Source organism: Hippoglossus hippoglossus, chromosome 9 (assembly GCF_009819705.1).
Source record: "Hippoglossus hippoglossus isolate fHipHip1 chromosome 9, fHipHip1.pri, whole genome shotgun sequence".
NCBI classification, from domain to species: domain Eukaryota; kingdom Metazoa; phylum Chordata; class Actinopteri; order Pleuronectiformes; family Pleuronectidae; genus Hippoglossus; species Hippoglossus hippoglossus.
The window spans coordinates 17,361,318-17,384,619 of record NC_047159.1 but is presented as its reverse complement, the minus strand read 5'-3'; the positions used below and the strand labels follow the sequence as shown (position 1 = coordinate 17,384,619).

Sequence of the window (23,302 nt, the reverse complement as noted above, 5' to 3'; positions counted from 1 at the left end):
ATCTTTAACATTAAATTATTCATATATATATTATAAATACATACTACTTATATACTATATATATATATAGAGAGAGAGAGAGAGAGAGTCATTCAAATAAACCCCGCCTCTTCCGTTGATGACGAGTTTATGCGGAAGTGCAGTCCGTTTCAAAACTTGTAGGGACATGATCGTTAGTCAGACTCAGGAGATCCACAGCTGATAGATATTGATATATAAATATTGTTGATTTTGATTTACCGATGGTTATTGGATCGAGCTGGATAGGGCGCACATATAATGGGAAACACTGCTACGTTGTCTTACAGCTTTATCTGCTAACTTTAGACGAGAGTTAAGATCGATGTACATTGGACCATACCGGCAAAATACCGACTATTTCCTCATTTGAAGACATTTCTTCAGGATGGAGAATGGGGTCGAATCCTCCAAAGCAGAGGGCTTCCTCTCCAGAATGGCCCTCAACGACAACAAGGCTGGTATGGAGGGTCTGGACAGGGACAAGATCAACAAGATCATCATGGAGTCGTCCAAGGTAAACTCAAACAAGTCAAAGTCACTTGCTCAGTTTGTTCAAACACACATACTCCCAGTGATCAACACAGACTCACTTGTGTTACCAGCATCATTCTTAACAGATTGTGTCCAGCCTTGTGTGAAAGTCCCATATCCCCAGTGTGATGACACAGTCCTGGAACACTGCAGCTTTTCACTGTGTCTGTGCTGCAGGATCTGTAATTCCTGTAATTCTGTGTTGTCCTTGTCGTCCTTGCTGCAGGGATCAAGGTTTTATGAGAATGAGCGGAAGAGAGAGCAGCAGGTGAACCAGCGCATTGAGAAAATGATGCTTCAAAAGGCACAGATCACAGATCAGCAGCTAAAGACAGCTCAAGCTCAAGTAAGACAAGTTATGGCCTGTAACTGGTGACAGTGGCTTTGGTTTCTTTTATTGTTCTTTAAAACACACAGGCAGACAAATGTGATCAGGTGTAACAGCTTCATTTCAAACATCACGCTACAAGTGTTTGTGATCAAATCTCTCGGTGCAGGTGGACAGGATGGCCTCAGCGCTGGAGAGTGGTCGTGATCTAAGCCGTGCGATTGTGCATGTGGACATGGATGCTTTCTACGCTGCTGTGGAGATGAGAGACTGTCCTGAGCTGAAGGACAAACCCATGGGTGTAGGATCCATGAGCATGCTGGTAGGTTGATATATTGCCTGGGAAATAAACTGTATTATGACACTAATTTCATTTTTGGCTGTCTGTATAGGTGCACCAGGTATTGTACATGTCCAGAACACATTTTGCAACACAAGCAGGTCAGGGGAGAAATGGTAATTGTAAAAGAAAAACTGCGATTTTCTGAAATGCAATTCATAACAAACATCCATCATCATAAATCTTCAAACCACAAGTCATATCATTACTCTGTAGGAATAAGTCATTATACTATACTATACTATATATTACTAAATTCTTAATATGTTGAATTAAGTTCACAATATATAACTGCAAAATTCTAAAATATTGATTTCAATTTCTAACCAAATTTAACATTCAAACAAGAGTTTTGTGCCAGTTTGCCTTCCCTATGTAAAAGTGCTTTATTTAGATCTCACCCTTTCTTTTTCAGTCAACATCTAACTACCATGCCAGGAAGTACGGGGTCCGAGCTGCTATGCCCGGCTTCATTGCAAAAAAACTCTGCCCTAACTTAGTCATTGTTCCAACCAACTTTGATAAATACAGAGCTGTGAGTGAGGAGGTAAGAGAAATGCCACAACACACACACACACACACACACACACACACACACACACACACACACACACACACACACACACAGATACACACATACAAACTCACAACCAGCTCTATGCAGCCCTTTTGTGGCTTCTTGCTTAAACTAACAGGTGCTCATGAATGTGTTTCCCTCTGTTAGATCCGGGAGATTTTTGCCGACTATGACCCTCACTTCCAGCCAATGAGCCTGGATGAAGCTTATCTGGATTTCACAGACCATCTGGACCAGAGGCAGAACTGGCCGGACTCCTCTCGTACACATCGCTTCCGCACCACCAACACCACCACAGGCAGGACTTAATTATACGGAATTATTATATGGTGTGATCAGTTTTTATTTTTTAGACAATATGACAGAACACGTTTTGCATTTCATCTGATTATTGTATGAAACAATTTCTCTTCTGTAAAAAGGTGAAGATCAGATTGAGTTTCACCGAGAGACAACTCCAGAGGTGATAGACCTGTCTCCAGTGCTGTTTGAGGATAGCCCCAGCTCCTCTCCCTGCTTGCCGGGCTCTGAAGCTGCTGCTGCTGGTGGTGGAGGTGCTTTTGAGGTGTTTGGGACGTCTCTGGAGGAAGCTGTGAGAGAGATGCGCTTCCGCATTGAGCAGAAGACGATGCTGACTGCCAGTGCAGGTGAGGGGGCAACTAATCAGGTGTGATTGGTAAAGCTGCATCCTTTATTGTTTCTCTTTATTCATAATTACGTTCCAGATTAATTAGTCAATATCACGTTTGTATGCATCACCTCCCCTTACTCAACAGTGCCATGTTATTTTTGATCATTTTGCTTTTCTCTTTGAGTTCTAGAGTGGAATTAAAACATAAATTCAATTCAGGTTTTCCTCCTTCCAACCAGAAACTTTACTTTTTTCAGTGTAACCAGGGATTCTGCAGGTTTCAACAAGTTCAATTTAGACTTTAAGACCTTTTTATCACCATTTTGAACACAATTTAGGACCAATGTCAAATACAACAAATTTGATATCAAAGTCCCAGAATTAATCTTTACACTTCGCCATAATTGAAGATACAGTGAAGTAGCCAGGTCGAGAACAAACCTCAATACACCACAGTACCATTGCAAACTACAAGCAGATACAGTTGGTATCGATAGTCTTTAAATTACCACAGTCACGCTGAGTGCACTGGAATCAATTCTGACATTAATAGACTATTATTTATCAGTTCCACATTGGTCTTTTTTGTAGTTTTATTACAGCGTGCTAATATCTCTATCACTGAGAAACCTAATATTTTAACATGTTTGTGGCCTAAAATTCATATTGCTGAATTTTTGACTTTTTATGTCCCTGCGGAAATTCAGTGTAACTCATTCTTTACAATAACAAAACTGCTCAACGATAATAATAAAATGTGCAAAGTCTGTCTTGATGTTTAGAATTATGATCAACATTATGCACATGTTTTACCAGCTGTTCATCTGCAAATACACCTCTCAGTTACATTACTCATTCTCCCCAGGCATCGCTCCAAACATGATGCTTGCCAAGGTGTGCAGTGACATGAACAAGCCCAACGGCCAGTACAGACTCCCATCCACCAGAGCGGCGGTCATGGACTTCATCCAGAATCTTCCAATTCGCAAAGTACAGTGCACATTGATTGCTCAAACTAAAACATAAACAGAGCCTTGTGGTGTTGCCGATGAATAATGATGGAAAGCTGTTAGAATGTAATCATGAGTTTTTTGTGATTAATGATGTGCTGCTGATGGGGAAAAGGTGGTTGAAAGAAATTCTGTGTGAATATTAAAAAATAGTAGAAATGTTTTTGTGTTTTCCTTCAGGTTTCTGGGGTCGGGAAGGTGAGTGAGAAGATGCTGAATGCTCTCAGCGTCAGTAGCTGTTCTCAACTCAGACAGCAGATGGCGCTGCTGTCATTGTTGTTCTCTGAGACGGCCTGGCACCATCTCTTGCAGGTTTCCATGGGTCTAGGCTCCACATATATACAAAGGTAATGTCTGTTTATTTGATCAAACTCAACACAACCGATTAAAACCAAAGAAAATTTCAGAAATAGAGATAACTCACATGGTCTTTGCTTTCAGGCACGAAGAAAGAAAAAGCATGAGCACAGAGAGGTTGGTTTTTAAAAAGGCATAAATTGACCCTGACAGGATTTTATTTATTCTTTTGGCATCTGGCCTCTGAACTCATATTTCCTTTATTGTGACATTGTATTCCTACAGGACATTCAGAGAACTCAATACAGCTGAGGAGCAGTTTTCTTTGTGCAGGAAGCTTTGTGAAGATTTAGCAGAAGACATGAAGAAAGAGGACCTGAAGGTAATGAATGTCAGAGCCGGTTTCTTTATGCAGTAACACTGTGCACATTTTCTGTACCAGCAGGGAGAGTGAGAACATGTTTTGGCTCACACAATACAGCATTCTATCTAAGACACTGACCTGGTTACATCAGCCATGCATGTGGTTTTATTTTATAGCTGCAGCAGACTGAGCTCAGCTGGGTGTTGCCTCAGAGTTCTAGAAGAACTGTCTCAAAAGAAATAACAGACTGAGAATTTGAACGCTACAAAATCAGAGTTTACGGTTAAAAAAAACAAATCCCATTCCAGGCCACCCTAGACTTGCCCTGTTTCCAAACCAAATCTCGTACAATTACCTCAACCTGTTCATTCCTTTTCCGAATCGATAAAGAACGGACGGGATGGCCCCAGCGTGGCCATAACCCCCCTGCCTGGGTCCCGATGTGGCCGTGATAGCAGGGAGGAAATGGAGGGCCATTAAGGAAACAGCAGGGGCTTCTATCAGCCTCGGAAATGTCTCCCTGGGACATGATCACATTACTATGAAAGCGCCTTGTGGCGTGTTACAAAGATGCATTCTGACAAATCAATCGCTGATACGAAAGATTGTACAGGTTTATATCTCTTCTATTTATGTCCCATTGGTTATGTCAAAGCTGCTTTAAAGAAGGGATTTTGGTGTTGGGAAGAAAACTGAAATTATAATAACTGTGTATTTTCTTCATTTTAGGGTAAAACGGTGACGCTGAAGCTGAAGAACGTTAACTTTGAGGTGAAGAGCAGGGCGCTGACGCTGCCGTACGCTGTCGCCACGGCGGATGACATCTTTGCTGTTGCTAAGGACCTACTGAAAACAGAAATAGAAAATGAAATACCCCAGCCACTCAGACTACGGCTCATGGGTAATAAGATTTTGCAATTAAACTGACATATCAATTAATATAACTGTCTTGAAATAAATCTAAATGTTCTGTGACACGCCCGCTTGTGGAGGTGATAACACGGTCGGCGTTCATTCAGGAGTTTTCTCCGGATCATTTGTTTTTGTGCTCGTAGGTGTTCGCATTTCTGCATTTGTCACCTCTGATGACAAAAAGCCGCAGCAGAGGAGCATCATTAGCTTTCTTCAACCAGGCAAGACAGACTCCGATGGCTGCGTCAAAGTGAAGCAGCAAAAACCCGAGAGGGAGCATCTCTCCAGTGGCTCCGTCCAAACCTGCACCGTCGTCTGTTGTCCCCCGACGCAGAAACAGGAGGAAGTGCCCTGGCAGAGCAAGAAAAGGGGGTTAGAAGGAGGCCAGACTGGTGAGGAAGCCCAACTGTCTTTCTTCCAAAGGGCCCATGCTAAAAGATTACAACTGCAGGTGGCAAGTTCAAGCACAGAGGTGGAAGGACACAGGGAGAATCCGCCTGTAATTACCTCCGTAGAGTCTGATGGGGAAAATATTGTAGAGCCTTCAACTGATGCCTGCACGAATAGCGACTCTGATCTCCTAGAAAATGACTTGGAGGCCAAAGCATCCACATCAGGCTGTGGTGCCTCAGTGTCAAAGAGCTTCACTTGTCCAGTGTGTTTCAGGCAGGTGGAGACGACAGATTTAAATGCCTTCAACAGACACATAGACCAGTGTCTGAGTGGATCCTCAAGAAAGCCCAACCAAAGCACAGATCCGGACTCAGAGTCAGATTCGGACTTGGAGAGTTACCAAAAAGAACGTGAGGTAAAGGGAAAATGGAGGGAGGAGTGTGAGGTCAGAGAGGTGGAGGTGAACACAGTCGATCTTCAACACCAACACAACTTGAAAACAGATGATCCTATTCAAACTGTCTTGTCGAACATTGACAATAAAACTGCGACCTCGCAACAGCCTCAGTTGTGCAGTGTCCTCATGTGCCCGGTGTGTCAGCTGACCCAGGACACAGACGACCTCACCGTCTTCAACCGCCACGTCGACCTCTGTCTGAACCAGGAGGTCCTGAATGAGCTGGGGGGACGCACGTCATCGCCCATAAATCCACCTTCAGTAACAAATGGCAAGGCCACAGGTGAGTGTGTGTGTGTATATCAAACACTTCCTCACTCATATCATGCAGCACTTTTATTGTGGTTAATCAGTTATGCTGCAATTTGTATCTTTGAGGTTTGTTGGTATTTAACCTTATGGATCTACACTGTCAATATTTATTAGAGCCTGACTGATTTATCGATTGGCCGATAAAAACGGGCCGATATGAGCCCAGACATATCAATGACTGTGCTTATATTTACTGATTTTACTGAATAAACAATGCAGATAAAATGTGCTTTTATCTTTATATTTCACGTAAAAAAAAAACAGTTTTTCATAATCTAAGAGAGCCACATGTGAGGGATCCCTCTCCCTGGACATAAGCCGATATATTAGTATTTGAAGATTTTTACTTCTTAATATTGGCATCAGCATCAGCCCCCAAACAATCCACATCAGTCGGACAAAAATGCATAAATCTGTGCTGATGACAGATCCTGTTAGTAACGTCTATAAGCTGTGGCTGTGTGATGTCTGTTTGAGAGAAAGTCTGTGACCTCTGACCTTGTTATTTACTGACACAGAGTATTTGTGAGGAGTTTGTATCGATTCCTGCGGAGAAAACACATCTCGTTTCAATCCGGGGGTGGGGGGCTCCCTATTCCCCCGGTCTCGGAAATGGCCAAATCACTTTCTCACCTATTCATTTCCTACAATGACCTGCACCCATGGTTTCCTCTTAAACAATCCTGCCTCAGAGATTGCTCTCTTTATTTCCCTGAGGAGGTTCTGTAATTGTGTACTTCCTCAGTGGATGTCATTTTTTTGTCAGACAACAGATAAAAAAAAGGTTTCTATCCATCTGTTCCTGTTCACAGAGAGAGGCTCCCTCCTGCCAAGGCAAGCAAGTAGAGGCAAAAACAAAAGGTGAGACCGCTTCATCACACGTTGCTGCGGCACAAAATAGCAGCATATGACAGTTAGCATGTCCCTTATGAAAAGATGTATGAGTTTACAGTTGTGTCAACATGTTTTAATCAAAATGTTGTGTCATTTAGACAGGACTGTCCTTCCTCTTCTCCATCAAAGAGGGCTAAAGGCTCCGGTCCTGTCAACACCATCGACAGGTTCTTCAGGTGATGTAATGCGCACAGCCTTATCTGGAGAACCAGGGAAAGTTTTCTCCACGTTCCCTTGGTTTCACTGCACAGGTTTCAGTCGTGCTGTGGACTCTCCAACTCAAAGTGGATGTCCCACATCCATCCATCCCTCCATCATCTGTACCACTTCTCCTTTGAGGGTCAAGGGGGGGAGTTGGAGCCAATCCCAGCAGGAGGTGGACAATTATTTAAAATCTCTGAAATAAGGAAATACGCATTTGCACTAATAAGCCTTATTTTTTCGTATACACAAAATGAAATATGACAAACACAATCTTTTGTTTTGAGTCTGGCAAATTAATATAGATTTTTGATGACCTTGTTGTCTCTCGATGCCAGTTTCATGTCAATTACATATGTTCCTGTAAATGAGCCTCGTGTTTTTTATTTGACTGTACGCTTGAAAATTAGGATATTTATTAAACTCTATTTCCAAATGTTTTTTGAGTTATTTTACTCGGATATTTCCAGTTGTATTTATTCAGTTGTATTTATTACATGTTCCAATGATAATATTATATATTTAATAATATAGATAAGAGAATCCTTCTATCATGTAAATCAATGTGGCAATAAATGACAACAATAAATGTTTTTATTATTTGACAATGAATCGCCCTCTCTTTGCCGTTTATGTTACTTTTGACCACAAAGCGTGAACCCAGTGAAGTTATTTGCTGATTAAGTTTGTTTTAAGAACATGTTTGACTGCAGGGCTGCTGGTCTCTCAGATAAATACCTGCTGCAGGTGAAGCTTCCCAGTTGCCAACAGCAACAGGTTGTGTGAATGTGAGACTGCTAAAAAAGAGTGAGTGTAACTAGTCAAACATCCTTGGACAAACAAGTTCAACTACTTTTAGAGCCTTGTGTTGATCTTTGGTAAACATTGCACTGGGTTGTCTAAAACTAGTAATATTATCATTTTCCCAATCACTAGTCACGGAGCACAGGGGACGAGTCATGTTAAATACACTCGTTTACTATCAGCAGCCAGCCTCTGAAGGGTGGGAGCTGGTGAAGCAAGCAGGGATCAGCCCTCCAGTGTTTAGAAAGAAGCTGGAGTACACTCGCATTTCAAGGTTTGCTGTTGACTATTTGAAGATGGTTACGAGACAAACCTGAGCTCAACACGCTCTCACCTTTGTTTTGTGTTTCTTTTCTCCTCGGGTGTTTTGCTGTCCAAGGATTTACAGACGGTTTGTCGCATTAGACTAAGTCCACCCTGGGTACACACAGAGGAAATTAAAAAAAATTTCCAAATGGAGGGGAAAGCTTTGGCTTTGAGGGCGGCTATCAAGAAGCATTGCCCGACCAAGGAGAACCTGGACCCCAGGAAGTGGATGAGAGAGGAGAATGTGAGGGCCTTCTCTGACTTCATACTAAACAAAAACTCGGACAAAGACATGGACAAGAGCTTTGACAACAAAGAGATGTGTGAGTACAAAAGAGCGAGGAACATTTTCTCACTCACTCTGTCATTTAACTTACAGCATTTACCTGTTGAGGTTCTGACAATATAGTCAATCAATATAAAAGTTACATCGGGGCACAGCCCTTCAAATGAACTGCAACTTGGAATAAGTATAACCAAAAATCACCACAATAGTAGACAGCAAGGTTGGAGGATTTGCATTCACACTTATGTAACATTAGTAAACAGACAACAAGACAGCACACACCATACCACACAACACATACACTACACATCATTTACACAATAGAGGACGATCCGCCATCAACTTATAGTGAGATCAAATAAAACTTTGGACAATAAGGATGTATAGACATTAATTAACGTGTACATTTTATATTGACATCAAGCCTCAAGTGTTCCCATGTCTCAGTTACATTTCTACCATTATTAAAGTATGTGCCCAACTCACTTTTACACCTCCATTGGTTGTAATCAGAGAGTGTCATTATAAGAAGTATATTTAATGTCCAGTAATATCTGTCCCCTATTTTATATCGGATAAATTATCTATACATTTATAAATTGCTATAATATGACCACACATTATCTTATCAGACTCTGTGTTCAACCAAAACATTTAAAAAATAAAGGGGGGAAAAAACCCATAAAATAACCTATAAATTGTATAGAATATACATATTTATAATCTGTTGTGTTGTGCAGTGCTTGATGCAGAGAGGGAGTTTATGAAAGCAGCAAAGAGGAATGATGTGCAGACCATGAAGAACCTTGGGAGAGGTCTGAATGCCAACGCAAAGAATGTGGTGGGTCTAATAAAAACAAACTCCCCTCTGCACCTCATTGCTCCACACTGTATAATACCACTTAACATTTCAAGGGTTTAAACTGGTTTAACAAATGATTCACTTTACTGAGTTGTTTGCCCCAGCACAACCGGACTGCCCTTCACTACGCAGTGGCTGGCAAGAACAAGGAGGCCGTCCAGCTTCTTCTGCAGCGCAGGGTCAAGGTGGATCAGAAGGACAAGGTGAGAGGAACTGAAATGGCTGCGTGTGAAGAGTTGAGCCCGACGATAGCATCACGCCACATTGTTACGTAAGCACAACTCTCCACTTTGTGTTCTCTGTCTGACAGCACGGCGTGGCACCCATTCATTTAGCTGCCTGGTTTGGCAGTTTGGAGATCTTGAAATTATTAGTGCAGGCCGGAGCCGAGCAGAAGGTCGACAACGAGGTAAAAGAAGCACAAAGAGTTTTTCTCCTTATATGGGATCTGGTTACAAACCTCAAGGCAGACACACAAGTACTTTTCTGATGAGCAAAAGGCATGAGCATATCACCCCTGTACCTTTAGCTTTCAAATTAACTTTGACATTTTATTACTCACTTATACGGCCCAACCCTGAAATGCAATTCAGGATTATTGAGCATGTATGTGCCTTCCTGGTCACTGAGCTCTCAGGAATGTTTGATTTGTGTTTAACTATACTGCTTTTATTTGTTTAGTTCATTTTTTACTGCTTCATCTGATATGTAACCAATGTCCTTTTAGTCAACTGCCTTGTCTGGTTTTTAATTATTGGACTTCACTTATTCTTGTTAAACACAAATTGTTTGGAAAGGTGCTGTAAAAAAGTTTATTATTATTATCAAAATATCTTTTTGTTTCCTGGTTCAATTCAAGTTAATCTTCGTTCGACACTTGCAGTGTTTGATTAAAATTGAATAATATAATTCTGTTTTTCTTCTGCCTCAGGAAGGACTGAACATTTTGCACTGTGCCGCCATCAACAACCACACTGAAATAGTTGAATATATTGTAAATGATCTACAGATGAAAGAACTGGACAAAGATGACCTGGTATCAACATAAGCCTCATTTTTTTTTATAAAGCAACATAAGAGTCACTTAAAGGACGACCAAAGAACACCCACTAAATGCTTCAATTGTAACCTGACTATTTCAGACAGGGCACCAGGCGTTTGCGTTGGCGGCAGAGCACGGATGTGTTGACATGTTACAGATGCTGATGAATCCATATGAAATGGCCTCCATGAAGCCCAACAAGGTGTGTGTGTGTGTGTGTGTGTGTGTGTGTGTGTGTGTGTGTGTTTAAACATAGTTGTGCCTGAGTGCATGTTTCTGCGACACACCTGCTGGAGAGCTGAAAGTCAAACACTCTTTGATACGAGCTGTTTCCCTCCCTCCCTTCTGTCAGAGAGGCGACACGCCCCTGCACTTAGCTGCCAGGAACGGCCACTTGGACGCCACACATCTGCTGCTGCTGAGCTTTGATACCCGGGATGAAGTCAACATGGTAGACAATCAGTGTTAACATGCTCTCTATCCCGGTTTGCTTTGTGACGAGTGTGTGCTCAGGGGCTGATCCAGTGCTGCGCGGTGGCTCCACTTTGGGATTAATTAAGATGTATCAAACATGTGCTGGTTATTATCCTAGAATAAAGTAAACAGTGTTGTGGATTAAACTCCAGCTCTGGCTGGTGATGCTGGTTGTTCTGCTGGACAGATTCAGCTGACAATCATTAGTCATTACCGTTTTTTAAATGGTTGTAAAAAGGGTCATCCAGCACCACTGGTACTTTTGACTGATGGATCCTCTGTGACACAGGATGGTGAGACAGCTCTGTACCAGGCTGCAGACAACGCTCATGAAGAATGTGTGCTGGCCCTGCTGGAGGCTGGCTGTGACCCCAACATCGCCACAACGGTAGGTACAGTAAAGTCATTTACTGATGCTCTAATCCATCTCTAGTGTCCTGCTGCTTTTAATGATACTGCTCCCTTCTCCTGCAGGTCAACTGCAGCGCTCTCCATCCAGTCTCAGAGAGAGGCGACAGTTCTCTTGTCCAAGTCCTGTTAGAATACGAAGCCCAAACTGACTTTCAGAATCAGGTGAGCAAACACAACCTAGGTGGCAGTAGTAAGCTCTTTCAGTGAAGTTTTCTGAAAACACACACACACACATCAGTTGTGTTGTTGCTGACACACTGTCTGGATGCCTATCATTGTAGTTTTATTATAATCAATATTTATTATTGACGCATTTCCTTCTGGACTCATGTAACAGGATCTTTTTGCTCTCAGCACCTGGAGGTTCCTCTCCACCTGGCAGTGATCCACAGTCACATCCCTGTCATCCATTCTCTCCTGAAAGCTGGCTGCAACGTTAATGTCACCAATAAGGTTTGATCACTGCACTAACACACTTCAAATAAGGTGTCAGCCAACGTAAACAAACATTTAAGTGCATGGGTAATGTTGTGCTGTTATGTGTCTGTACTCTTAGAGGTCCCAGACTGTTATGCATCTTGCTGCAGAGCTGGCCAGGATAGAAGTTGTGGACATGCTTCTTAAAGCTGGGCTGGACCTGAAAATCCAGGACAGGGTAAGAATTCAAACTAAAATTTGCTGTGTAAATATGTGCCCTTTTTATGCACATTGTTTTTATCTTGATCAAATCCTCACAATCAGACGATCCAAGGGTGGAAAAAAAACACTACATGACTAGTTTGAGGCATAACATCAGCTTGCTACATTGAAAATATAAGAAATCTCATTCATTGTTTGTGTATTTTGCTGTATGTGGAGTAGCAGGGTAAAACAGCTCTGGGTGTGGCAGCCAGAGCAAATGAGGTGATTATTGTGGACATGATCATCAAAGCAGAGAGATACTACAACTGGAAGTTGGTGAGAGATAACGAAATTACTATTCTCATATGTGCTATAATCCATTCTTGAAGCTGTAAAAATCTATCATTCTGATCATTACAAATGTTTCATCTATTAACGTCACATTTCTGAATTAGCTGAATCTCTTCTAACATCTAATTTGTCAGCCAAAAATGTAATTAACGATATTCCCGATTCCTTTCCCCCCTCTTGATTTTCAAAATGTTGACGTGTGGCATTCATTTTGCTAATCACGTGCATGACTGTCTTTCCAATAATCACTTTCCCGGGCCCCTTGCGCTCTCTGAGGCTGGTGGCCTTTATCAATCTGCTGACATGATTTAATTGCCCTTTCAGGCCAACCCTGGGCTTAATGAGAGCGTTCATGACGAGTATCCGCTAACGTTTAAACTCGACCACCGCAATGACACCAGGCAGCTCCGTTCCATGGCCTGGCGCCTGGCCTACGAGATGCTGAAGCCGGGAGACTGGAAGAAACTGGCAGAACACTGGAACTTCACTAAGGAGCAAGTGTGGGCCATCGAGGAGCAGTGGACAGGTGTCACCACTCACAATGACCATTCAGGATTTTTCACTGTGCTTCTGGCAACTCACTGAAATACTGTGTTAAGAGATTCAGATGCCTGACTTTTTTTTCAAACAGACTATTTTATTTTTCTATTTTATCTTCCAATGCATGTTGATTTCAGAGGGTGATTTTTTTTCTTGACTGTGCAGTGTTGTGCGTTTGTCCTCAGGTCAGCACAGCTACTATGAGCATGGGAACAGGATGCTGCTGATCTGGCTCCACGGCGAGCAGTTGACTCAGAGGAACCCAGCAAAAGAACTCTACCAGGGCCTCATCTTCACAGGGAGCAGGAAAGCTGCAGGTACATTCAACTTTTATTTAAAACAAATATTCTTAAGAATATATGAACATTTAGCTCTGTTACCGTGGGAGATTCATAACAGAAATGTTGATTTGTTTTACAGATAAGATTCGGATGGAAGCAGAAAGTGTCAGCCATAAGAGCTGCAGCATATCATGAGGATGAACAACATTTACTCCATGTTTACATCAATTTCATCTACTGCTGAAATAATTTATTTATAAAAAAAGGATTGTGCATCAAATAATGGACAAATGGCTTTGGTTCAGTACACAACCTGTGGTCTCAGTAGAAATCATCAGTATCATCATCCGCACAAATATTTAAAATGATGTGGTTTTACACATGACAACCTGTGTATAATTTATAGTAAAAACATTCACTGAAATAAATGTTGTAATTCTTAACTCTGCACCTGTTCATTATTCATCACTAAAAACATCCACATGTGCAGTTCTTAACACCTGTGTCCACTTGTCCTCCGATAATTGTGCATTTCACATTCATGAATCTGAAAAACAAATGTTCACTTCAAATGTAGAGACAAAAAGCAAATTCAACTCTTCAAAAATAAAATAGACCTGAGGCCAATGCCAGGTGAACTATTTCTAACGTAGTTGCATTGGGTGCATTTAATCTTAGCTCTAAACAAGGTGAGCATCACTTTCTGACATGTATGCGTGTGTGGTCAGTCAACTACTTTGATGGAGTGTACATGGCACGTGCTGGTTTGTGGTCTGGAGGGGCCTCGGCCTCCGGTGGAGCTGTGGCCATGTTGGGTGGAGCGAGGAAACTTTGCAGCCGTGGCCTGACCGATTGTGAGCTGAGAAAATGAAAGAGAAACAAAAGAAAAGGTAAACGTATTATAAAACAACGTAGACAGTTATTCGCAGTAGTGCAGACTGTTTCATACCTGCGTCACAGGATGATGACGTTCAACTATCACAGAGCTCATGGGCGGAGCCACACCCGACACCTGCAGGTTGCTGCGTGCAGTCTTACTCATGTCAGGTCGCGCTGTGACTCGAGCAGTTACGGTTTTTGTGGGCTTTTGTTGACTGGCTGTCACAACACGACCGCCGACCTGAAACAATCAACAGTCACATCAAAATGTAATCTGTGTTGCTGGTCAACCTAGTGATGGCAGTTTTTTGATGATATAATAACACATAATTACGTAGCAGTTACGCATCGTGGACAGTTGCCTGACTACAATCTAATGCTAACCTGTTTGTGGGAACTTGCAGCGCCCCCAAGTGGTAGGAAGCTGTGCACCACTGTAGTGGGATGGGGAACTTCTGCTCTGGCCACAGGGACACCAGAACCCAACTGAAGAGGAGATCATCAGTGAAAACAGGAAGTGGAGTGAGATTTTGTGCGAGTAACAGATCATCATAGTACAGTAAATAAAAACAGATTTACTAAAGAAAGAAGCCAACAATAAAACACAACATAAGAATTTCTGTTTTAGTGGTATCTACATCTTTGTAAGTTGAGTGTATAACCAGAATTGATGGTGGTATACGAAGGTACGATTTGAGAAGAAATTGAACTATGGCATAGAGGAGCTATGGTGTGTAAATGAAAAGGTATGTCAGGGTCTCACCATATCGTCTGTGTCACAATGGGAGGGAGGGTCCGGGCGGTCAAAGTGAACTGGGCTGAACCGCGTGGAAGAGATGGGATACTCTTGAAGTTGAGCCAGTGTAGCAGAGCCAGGCTCATCCTGAGGAGGCAGAGGATCTGTACAAAAAAGAAAGGTATAGAAACTCACACTCTGACACAATATATCCTTGATACAAGTTTGTTATAGTTACAGAAAACCACTGTGAATGAAGCTGAATGACGCTGGACGAATGCTCTGAATCTTTCCTAATCAACTCAATATGAAATCTTGATGACTCGCATCTTGCAAATAAAAAACAACAAATGTGATATTTCCTTTTAGAATAGCTGTCATTATATGATGATTAAAAACTGACATGCGAGTGTGAGTATGAGTTGGAATATACAAATCTTCAATTTCTTTGGTTATTTGAAGATATGTTAATAACTGAATGTATAACTGAGCAAAGTGCCAACTACACACTCCTGCTTTGGCAAATTAAAAAGGTGGGTGACCATCATTAATCCATAACACCTCTCAACTATCTGTACTTAAAGAAATAGACTTAATGTCACATCATGCCAATTCATTTTGAGTTTGTCTGGTTGGCAAAGATGTGCAAGTAATGAGAGATCATAAACATGAATTAAGACTTGTTCAAAGCAATAGAAATGAATATTGAATCAACAGCCCTGTTTGACAGTAACATAGTCAAATACATCTCAGGTTGCAAGACTCATTACAGCTGAAAGCAAATGGATGAACAGAAACGCACGCCCGAGTTCATTTGTACAAGATAGTGGGACAGTGAGATTCAACTTCAGCAGACATGTGCCATAAAAAGAGTGGCCCAGGGATCTGTGTGCCATGAATTCTAAAAAGTCAAGAACTCTGCACAGAATTTCTTGCGCAGCCCAACATTTTTTTGTTTGAACACCGGAGTAGAATTTTTACCTGATCTGAGGAATCCTGACTTTTGGTGGAAAAAGCTAATGAGTGCAAAACCACCATGAAACCATAAATCTATCCTGGTTGCTTTCAGTTGGACATAGTGGCGAGAATGGTGCAGAGTGAGCGTTAAGGTCAAGTACTAGGCTGATAAACACTTTATTACTGCCACTTAAATGCTCTGTGAACCATAACAGTGTTGCACCTCATATTTGTTCCGATACTCCCACAAAAAGAAGTGTCATCGTATTCACAGCATTGACATTATACAAAATAATGATGTTACAAAAATGTTACATAGAACTTAAGAACTTATCCAGTACCGTTCAGTACCACATCCAGGTTATAACCTGTAAAAATTACCTCTCAGTCTGACTCATCACACCATTAAGTAAGTTAGTAAATGACACCAAGAAAAGGAAAAAGATCCATGTGCACTCCTCTAATTCATCAATCGACAAAACTGTCAATAGGACAAAGGCTGAGCTTTAATGGAGAAACAGTGTGTGTGCTTTTTGTCTGTTCGTTTCCGTCATGACAGCTGCGTTAAATCAATACAGCACTGAGACGAGGGTAACAATATGTTTTTAAGCTCTTTTTGTGTAGTTGTGGCTCTTCTGGTGAGGACAGATGGATATTCACTAAAAATAGGTTTGTGTAAAGGTCTGTTACAGACCGTGCTGATCGTGAGCTGGAGGTTGCTCGGGCGGTCCCTCTGTAGTGTGGAACATGCTGAGAGCCTCCATGTTGAGAGCACACACGCCCCTCATGAAGGCTTTCTTCATGGATTCCTCATAGCGCTCCCGCTCCAGTCGTAGTCTCTGAATCTCGGCCTGAGCCTTTTCTATCGCATCGCAGTGCTGCGGAGACAGGAAGCAGAGAACACAACCACTCATGTATCTGTTTATATGGCACTTTCATTTTGAGCCTTTGTATCCCACACCTGATATTCACCTTTAACACCATCAATAACACTTCAATGAACCTTTACTTCTACTTTCTTTATGGTGATTGCACTGCAACCATTTAATTAACTTTAGTGTTGCTGTTATTTACTGAAAAGTTTTAACTGTATGTATTTATAACATGTTACTGAATTAACCACTAAATATAAATCTATGCAAGAGGCAAAGCAAACCCACTAGCTATAATGGTTTTCACTTCAGGTGACTCAGCTCTGATTCTACTCTCTGATTCACTGACTGGCCACAGATGCTGTGATTCATGCAGTAAAACACATCTGTGAGGTTGAGTCAAGTATGAATTCAGCAATGCAGCATCACCAAACACCTGCTGTTCCATACACAGGTCCTTGTTTACCTCAGCCAGCTTGGCCTCATACTCGGTAGACAGTTGAGCGCAGACGTCTTCAGCCCTCGCGCGACAAGCCTGCTCCACCTTGACCTTCCAGTGTTTCTGGATCAGAGCGTGCCAGCCGAACCACACCTTCTTCTTCAGCTGCTGATTGTAGTGCTGCTGTGCTACCTGAGCAGCATGAGCCTGGCAGGAAGAAACCACGAGACCATGACAAATATTCACCAGAGAATAATTACACCCATAATTCATTCTCTGTGCAGGTGCAGTGCATTTTCTTGCGTTGGTAGCTTTATCGCAGCTTAGACAAAAATATGAGTCATCCACTTAGTTTTCCATTTTAAAGAAAGAAACAGACATTTTGTAAATGCAGGAGGAAAAAATACTTTCACTACCATATTTTAAACACGGTAGTTAATCAGTGCACTCACAACGTTTCAGGTATGTCAATTTTGTAAGAGAAGATATTTGTGTCATAAACAATAACACTGTACTGACAGTAATCTCGACATTTTAAGAATACTATTGCATTCCTTTACGCAAAAAATATACATAAATAAATATAAAAAGAAACAGAAAGAAATAGTTAATTAATACAAATTAGAGACAAAGACTATGGTAATGAGTAAACTATGAAAAGAACAAAGACAAGTGTGTGTTGTTCAAGATGTGAGAGTTTGAAACTTAAAAGAACAACAAAGACTGAGAGTGAGCAAACATGTCAGCTATTTAAAGGATTCTGTAAATATGCTCCTTGCATTTAAAAGGCAATGAAATCAACACAAAAGCCCACAACCACCCCCACCCCCACTGTAAATATCAATTTAAAAATCTGTAGGAATCACCACGTCATCTATGTACCTCTTCTTTGGCCTCGGTGTGTCGAAGTCTCCACTGTGTGAAGGCCCTCATCTTTTCCATCTTTTCTTTTTGTCTGTCCAACACCTGGCTCAGGTTCACAATCACCTGAGGGAGGACACACAACAAGTCAGTACAAAAATCAGACGTGGTTCCTCATTTTTTTGTTAAATGTACATTTAACCAAAAGTGCAAGTTAGCAAAGGATAAATGTATGAGGCTAAGACATGTATTAAGCACACCCAGCCCTACACTAAAACTTCACACCAATGAAAACGACTGTAAATTAAACCTCAGTTTGGTTATTAATCCAACAAACCACATTATGAACTAGAGGAAGTGAATCCACGTGCAGTCACCTCATCTTTTCTCTGGTTTGATGTCTCATAGGTGTGGAGCAGCTCCTTGAGGCTGTTCAGCTCTGCCTTCAGGCCAGCTGTCTGAGCAGCACACCGCTCCTTCTCCTTCCTCACCTCCAGCTTGTGTTGCTCCACAAACACATGCTTCCACCTCCGCAGCTCGCTCAGCACGTTTGACTAATTGGGGAATGGACAGTGGGACAGACATGGTGTGGTCATTTCACCGCTTTAGCAATCATGGACAAAAATACACACATGTTAAGTTGTTTCATAATAAGACAAACAGATGAGCAGGAGGGTTTGTCACTGACAGGAAGCACAAACTGCATGAACAGAGCAGGTTTCATCCTAAGTCTTGTTTCATTGGATTCATTTTTTAACAATACCTTGGCATAGAATTGGATTCTGAGTTCTGAGGTGCAGGTACATTTTCAGGCTTCTATGTGCAAACTCCACAAGATCCAAAAAGGTTTTTACAGACTAAAACGTACCCAACACCCACAAATGAAAACATGGTTCATAAACAAAAAATTCTCAACACCCTCTACTACAGTCCATTGTTCTCTATTGACTTTTCCCAAGGCCGGCTCTACTCTTTTATTAGCTCTGCTTGGCAGATCATTGGTTGTCATCTGCCCTTCATGAATGAGCTGTACAAGATCAGGAGAAAAGGGCAGGAAGGACGCCCACATCCTCCAGAAGTCACTCCACTGGGAAACACAATTAAAAGGTCACTGCTTCCATGAAAAGTAGAGCTGTCATTCAATTTAGAGAGACTCAAACACATGTACATTCCCTTTATAAGCTTTGACCTCTTCCTCACTGCCACTGTCAATGTACCTGTTCCACAGTATTTCTTGCAGTTAGTTTTATTCTATGGGAAGTAATTATAATTGCGGATTTATTATCTGAAATTTGCAGTGTCAGTGAGATAAATTTAGAGTGAAATGTTTTTTTACAACATCTAACTTTTTCCATCATTCGCTACTTTATGTTTTGTCGTCTGAAACACTAAATATATGTGTCAGATAAAGCATCATTTAATTATTTGATTTTAAGATTGCTCTATTTAGGCTTCATTAATCTGTCAAAACTGCACCATAGATTTGACGACTTATGCAAAACTCTTAATTATGATTAAAATACCAGTTTTCAAAGTAAATTAACAATTTGATGTCGTGGCTTCTATTCATCAGGAACAAACATGTCAGCTCTGCCTTATTTCGCTGCCAACTGCTGCATCTCAAAACCCATCCCTGCTATTTTATGCACACCACGTTCAAGAAGTTATTACTCAGCTACGTCAGAGCACCTAAATATAGCCCTACAATATTATTTATGGTCCACTCTTAAGCAGACAGCCAGTAAGAGCCAGTAAATTGACGAGAGAGCAGATCAACCTTCAGATTGTTACTCCACGTGTCCAGAATGTTCTCCATCTTGCTGATGTTCTCCTCCGAGACGAACATCTCCGTCACAGCCGATGCGAGGGGGTCCGGGCTGTTTGGCCTGGACCTCTTAGTCGCCGCCTGCAACCTGTCAGAGGCAGCGTCTGAGAGCAGTGACACCCTGCTAGACGAGTGACCCCCCACCTCCTCAGCTGAGAGGTAAAGAGAAAAACAGACAGACATACAGAGTGTCACTAGAAATTAAGCAACTAGATGGTCTTGATAATTCTGAGCTTATTTTATATTTAAAAGAAATTGATATATGGTGATATCACATATAACGATTTTGTTTCTTTGTAGTTTTGGTTAATGTTTACCATGAGGTTCTCTGGAGTGTGTGGGGGGCTCAACAATCAAGGGTGAGGGCTGTGATGATCTCACACTCCTGCTAGAGTGCCTCCCGTCTTTAGCTTCAGCGGAAGTACCTGAGGGCAGACAAAAGAGAGCCGAGGGAGGGAAGTCAGCAAGAAAGTCGCAAAGGTGAAAAGACAAAAAGGACACTTTGACATGGGATAAGTGAGTAGCATTAGGTAAAAGTAAAAGATTGGAAAACAAAGGACCGCTTCAGAAAAAAAGAGGTAATGGAAAGAATGCTGATTAAGATGAGCACGGCCCTCATCCAGGAATGCATTTATGTCAATATCTTAATTAAATACTGCAGGGAGAAGAGAGAGAGAGCCTGCACTCTAAAGAGCAGTACGGGCAGAGCGCCAGGAGATCATTACCAATCAGCCCGTCTGCTTTCTCCATCCCTGTGCATTACTCCATGACAGTTAAAGCACTAAACCTCCAATAAGAGCTGCAGCTGGGGCGAGAGCTAGCGGGGGAGAGTGCTGGGCTGTTTAAAATGCAGGCATCGTAGGGAACAGAGATTGGGGGGGGGGGGGGGGGGGGGGGGGGGGGACAATCTGACGGACTGATATCATGTACATCTTGACTAGACTGGTTCACAAGCTGAAAAAAGAAAACGGGGCTGATAAATACTTTTTTTTTTTCATGTTGTGATGCCAAGTCCTACTTGATGGATGATCATCTGATGGGGGCTCAAGTTGTGTTTCTGTCAGAGGGGCTTAGTGAAATGTGTGTACGAGTGTGACCCGCACACAAGAGGAACCTACGATACCTGCTGGGCGCTGTGATTTTGTGTCGTCTTTTCTCTGGGACTTCCGACTCCCTGCAGACAGATGCGAGGCGCTCAGCCGCTGCAGGTGAGCAGTGGTGAGCGTCTCAAACTTAGGAGCGACCACAGCATAGCGGAGGAGCTCCTCATACTCATCCTGTTGATGCAGAAACAGAAAGAAAAAGACCAGTGTGCTCAAGTGTTTTGTGATAACTATTACAGAGGCTGTTTTTTTTTTTTAGAAGCTTGCTTTTATTTTCATAGTTTCATATAAACGTTTTTTTGTTTCATAGTATTTTATGTAGCAATCAAGCCAATTGGTTATGATGACATTTCATTCATCATCCTCAATTTTGACATACAAAGAGTGTATAAGAGTGTGCATCAAAACCAAACTTACTGGTAAGTGAAAACTACAATGAAAGTTAAAGTTACTGTCCCTATTGAAACAGTAATGTGTCACAACTTTTGAAACTGGTATTACTGGCCTTAGTTGACTTCAATGTGTATAAAAGCACAGAAACTGTAAAAGTGTGGTTTGTTTATTTTATCACCTGAAGCTCAGAGGACACAGAGCTGCCATGATCTGAGTCATTGGGCAGAACAGGGCTGGTTGGTTCCTCTTCGTCTGATGACATCTACACATACACATACATGACAGGTCAATGAAACACCAACAACAGCGTGAGCTAACGTCAGGTCCCAGTATCTAACTCTCTATGTTAGTAACAAATGATCATGTTCATTAAGGGTAAACAGCAGACAGACAAAACTTACTAACTAATTTCAACATAAGTTACTGTATAAAGAACATACACGTGTGTAATGGAACATTTTACCATCATACCACACCATATATTATCTCTGCTTATGCATACTATTTCCGCACACACATTGATATTAGAAGCAATCACGTGCTTAGAAATGAAAAATTACTTTTCTGCATTGTACTACATCACATGTTCATATGGTTTCTGATATCACATATGAAAAACAATGGTTTAGAGATGAATGCAAAATGATAAACCTTTGATAACACATTTATGCTGGGACACTGATCAGTGTGTGGGTTTAATTAGCTTATCAGAAAAACAGTCTGAAATGTTTCAAGTCTCAGACTCCAGCGCACACATCTCACTCGCTAAAGGTGAAAAACAAAAATGGAAAGACTCTTTGCTAAAAAAAAATGTTTAAATGTCACTGATTGGAAAAATACTAAGAATGCATCCGTACTATATTCCCCCCAACTGCATGCATATAAAAAGTTGTTTTTGTGTTACAGTGCACGCGCAGAGAACTGTTCATCTGGTACCTTTAATGTCGTCGACTAATCATTTTTTATCTCAATAGATGTTGCGAACATCTCCGCTCTACAGGAAATCCCTAAGACACTGTGGGCTCAAGGCAAACATGACGTTGGCTTAATAAAAACTGCTGAAACTGTAGTTATAACACCTAAATCTGCCAACAGCAATATCCATTGAAAACTGAAGCCATTAAAAGGCATTACTCCAGTTTTTGAATCATTACGAAAAAGCAGGAGTTATCATTCCATGCCATTACTCACAAGTACGCACTCTTATGTTTCACGGGAAAAATCTAAATGGCAATTTGTTCGACAAAAGTTACTTTTCTGGGTCATGTGATCAAATCCCTCTCACCCAAACATATTGAGACTAGACCGAAGCAGAACAAAGACTTGACCGACGCAGAAGAACAAAGACTTGACCGACGCAGAAGAGCAACGACTTGACTAAGACCTCTGGGTTCCATATGAGCAAAGAGAAACACGCAGATAATGTAAATGACGATGGAGATAGCAGGACTTCACCCCCGTGGGTGAGGCCATCAATGTTTGTTTCTACCTGAGACAAATCCCTACTGTTTTCCATGATTTCTGTTAGAAGTGTGATTTCTAGTAATCAGACAGTGAATTCTTATAATTCTAATAATTGTGTTTCTGTTGCTTTAACTCCATAGATAATTAAGACATTCTAAATGATTTACAGGACTGTTACCCTTTTTGTGACTAATTATATATAATACTTTGTAATGAATTCAGATATTGAAGTCCCAGTTTAACTTTATGTTTGAGCATATCTTTTGTTTAATCAATTTTAGTGCTCCTATTTGATGTGATTATTAAACTGTTCTTATCCCAAGGTTGTGAAGGTAAAAAGTTCAGTTAGTAATTGTCCCAATAATTTTGTAATTGTACAATATGAATGTTTTGTATTTTAACAATTCAATTGGAGAAGCAGTTTACTGAGCTGGTAACATATCTCCTGTGTCAAATGTTTTTATGTATTCAAGAGCAATTTTTGTTAACGGGACTAGAGAGTCCATCTTATCTCGTGTTTTAGTTGT

At 41.3% G+C, this 23,302-nt stretch overlaps 3 protein-coding genes across 5 annotated transcripts in view; 2 read left to right on the top strand and 1 right to left on the bottom strand.

Annotated features, from left to right (window-relative positions):
* Positions 1–149: 149 nt before the first annotated feature.
* On the top strand, positions 150–7,434 carry polk (polymerase (DNA directed) kappa). Of its 2 annotated transcripts, XR_004614861.1 has the most exons (15): positions 150–535; positions 779–898; positions 1,050–1,202; positions 1,636–1,767; positions 1,945–2,095; positions 2,220–2,444; positions 3,294–3,418; positions 3,619–3,785; positions 3,880–3,912; positions 4,021–4,117; positions 4,829–5,000; positions 5,155–6,144; positions 6,986–7,034; positions 7,166–7,337; positions 7,379–7,425. XR_004614861.1 is itself a non-coding variant. In XM_034594670.1 (14 exons), exons 1-14 carry the CDS (start codon positions 407–409, stop codon positions 7,245–7,247), a joined length of 2,625 nt encoding a protein of 874 aa, XP_034450561.1. In that variant the 5' UTR covers positions 150–406; the 3' UTR covers positions 7,248–7,434. The 2 variants fall into 2 exon arrangements, 1 of the variants encoding a protein (XP_034450561.1); XM_034594670.1 differs by having other exon boundaries at positions 7,166–7,434.
* An 800-nt stretch (positions 7,435–8,234) lies between these two features.
* Positions 8,235–13,505, top strand: ankdd1b (ankyrin repeat and death domain containing 1B). Of its 2 annotated transcripts, XM_034594708.1 has the most exons (15): positions 8,236–8,701; positions 9,405–9,505; positions 9,631–9,729; positions 9,837–9,935; positions 10,458–10,562; positions 10,669–10,770; positions 10,921–11,019; positions 11,332–11,430; positions 11,517–11,615; positions 11,808–11,906; positions 12,010–12,108; positions 12,315–12,410; positions 12,750–12,951; positions 13,151–13,282; positions 13,386–13,505. In XM_034594708.1, the coding sequence occupies exons 1-15, from the start codon at positions 8,527–8,529 to the stop codon at positions 13,439–13,441; spliced, it is 1,662 nt and encodes a 553-aa protein (XP_034450599.1). In that variant the 5' UTR covers positions 8,236–8,526; the 3' UTR covers positions 13,442–13,505. The 2 variants fall into 2 exon arrangements, with proteins under 2 accessions (XP_034450598.1, XP_034450599.1); XM_034594707.1 differs by having other exon boundaries at positions 8,235–8,701; positions 13,151–13,505.
* poc5 (POC5 centriolar protein homolog (Chlamydomonas)) overlaps positions 13,042–23,302 on the bottom strand; it is a 12,089-nt gene continuing 1,828 nt past the window's right edge. Inside the window, exons 2-13 of the mRNA XM_034594706.1 lie at positions 21,490–21,573; positions 20,939–21,092; positions 20,133–20,240; positions 19,768–19,967; positions 18,368–18,544; positions 18,012–18,116; positions 17,157–17,336; positions 16,513–16,696; positions 14,889–15,025; positions 14,510–14,611; positions 14,196–14,366; positions 13,042–14,105 (exon numbers count right to left, since the gene is read on the bottom strand). Of these exons, the coding sequence (XP_034450597.1) occupies positions 13,971–14,105; positions 14,196–14,366; positions 14,510–14,611; positions 14,889–15,025; positions 16,513–16,696; positions 17,157–17,336; positions 18,012–18,116; positions 18,368–18,544; positions 19,768–19,967; positions 20,133–20,240; positions 20,939–21,092; positions 21,490–21,573 (1,737 nt within the window). The 3' untranslated portion in view covers positions 13,042–13,970. The remainder of the gene's footprint in view (positions 14,106–14,195; positions 14,367–14,509; positions 14,612–14,888; positions 15,026–16,512; positions 16,697–17,156; positions 17,337–18,011; positions 18,117–18,367; positions 18,545–19,767; positions 19,968–20,132; positions 20,241–20,938; positions 21,093–21,489; positions 21,574–23,302) is intronic.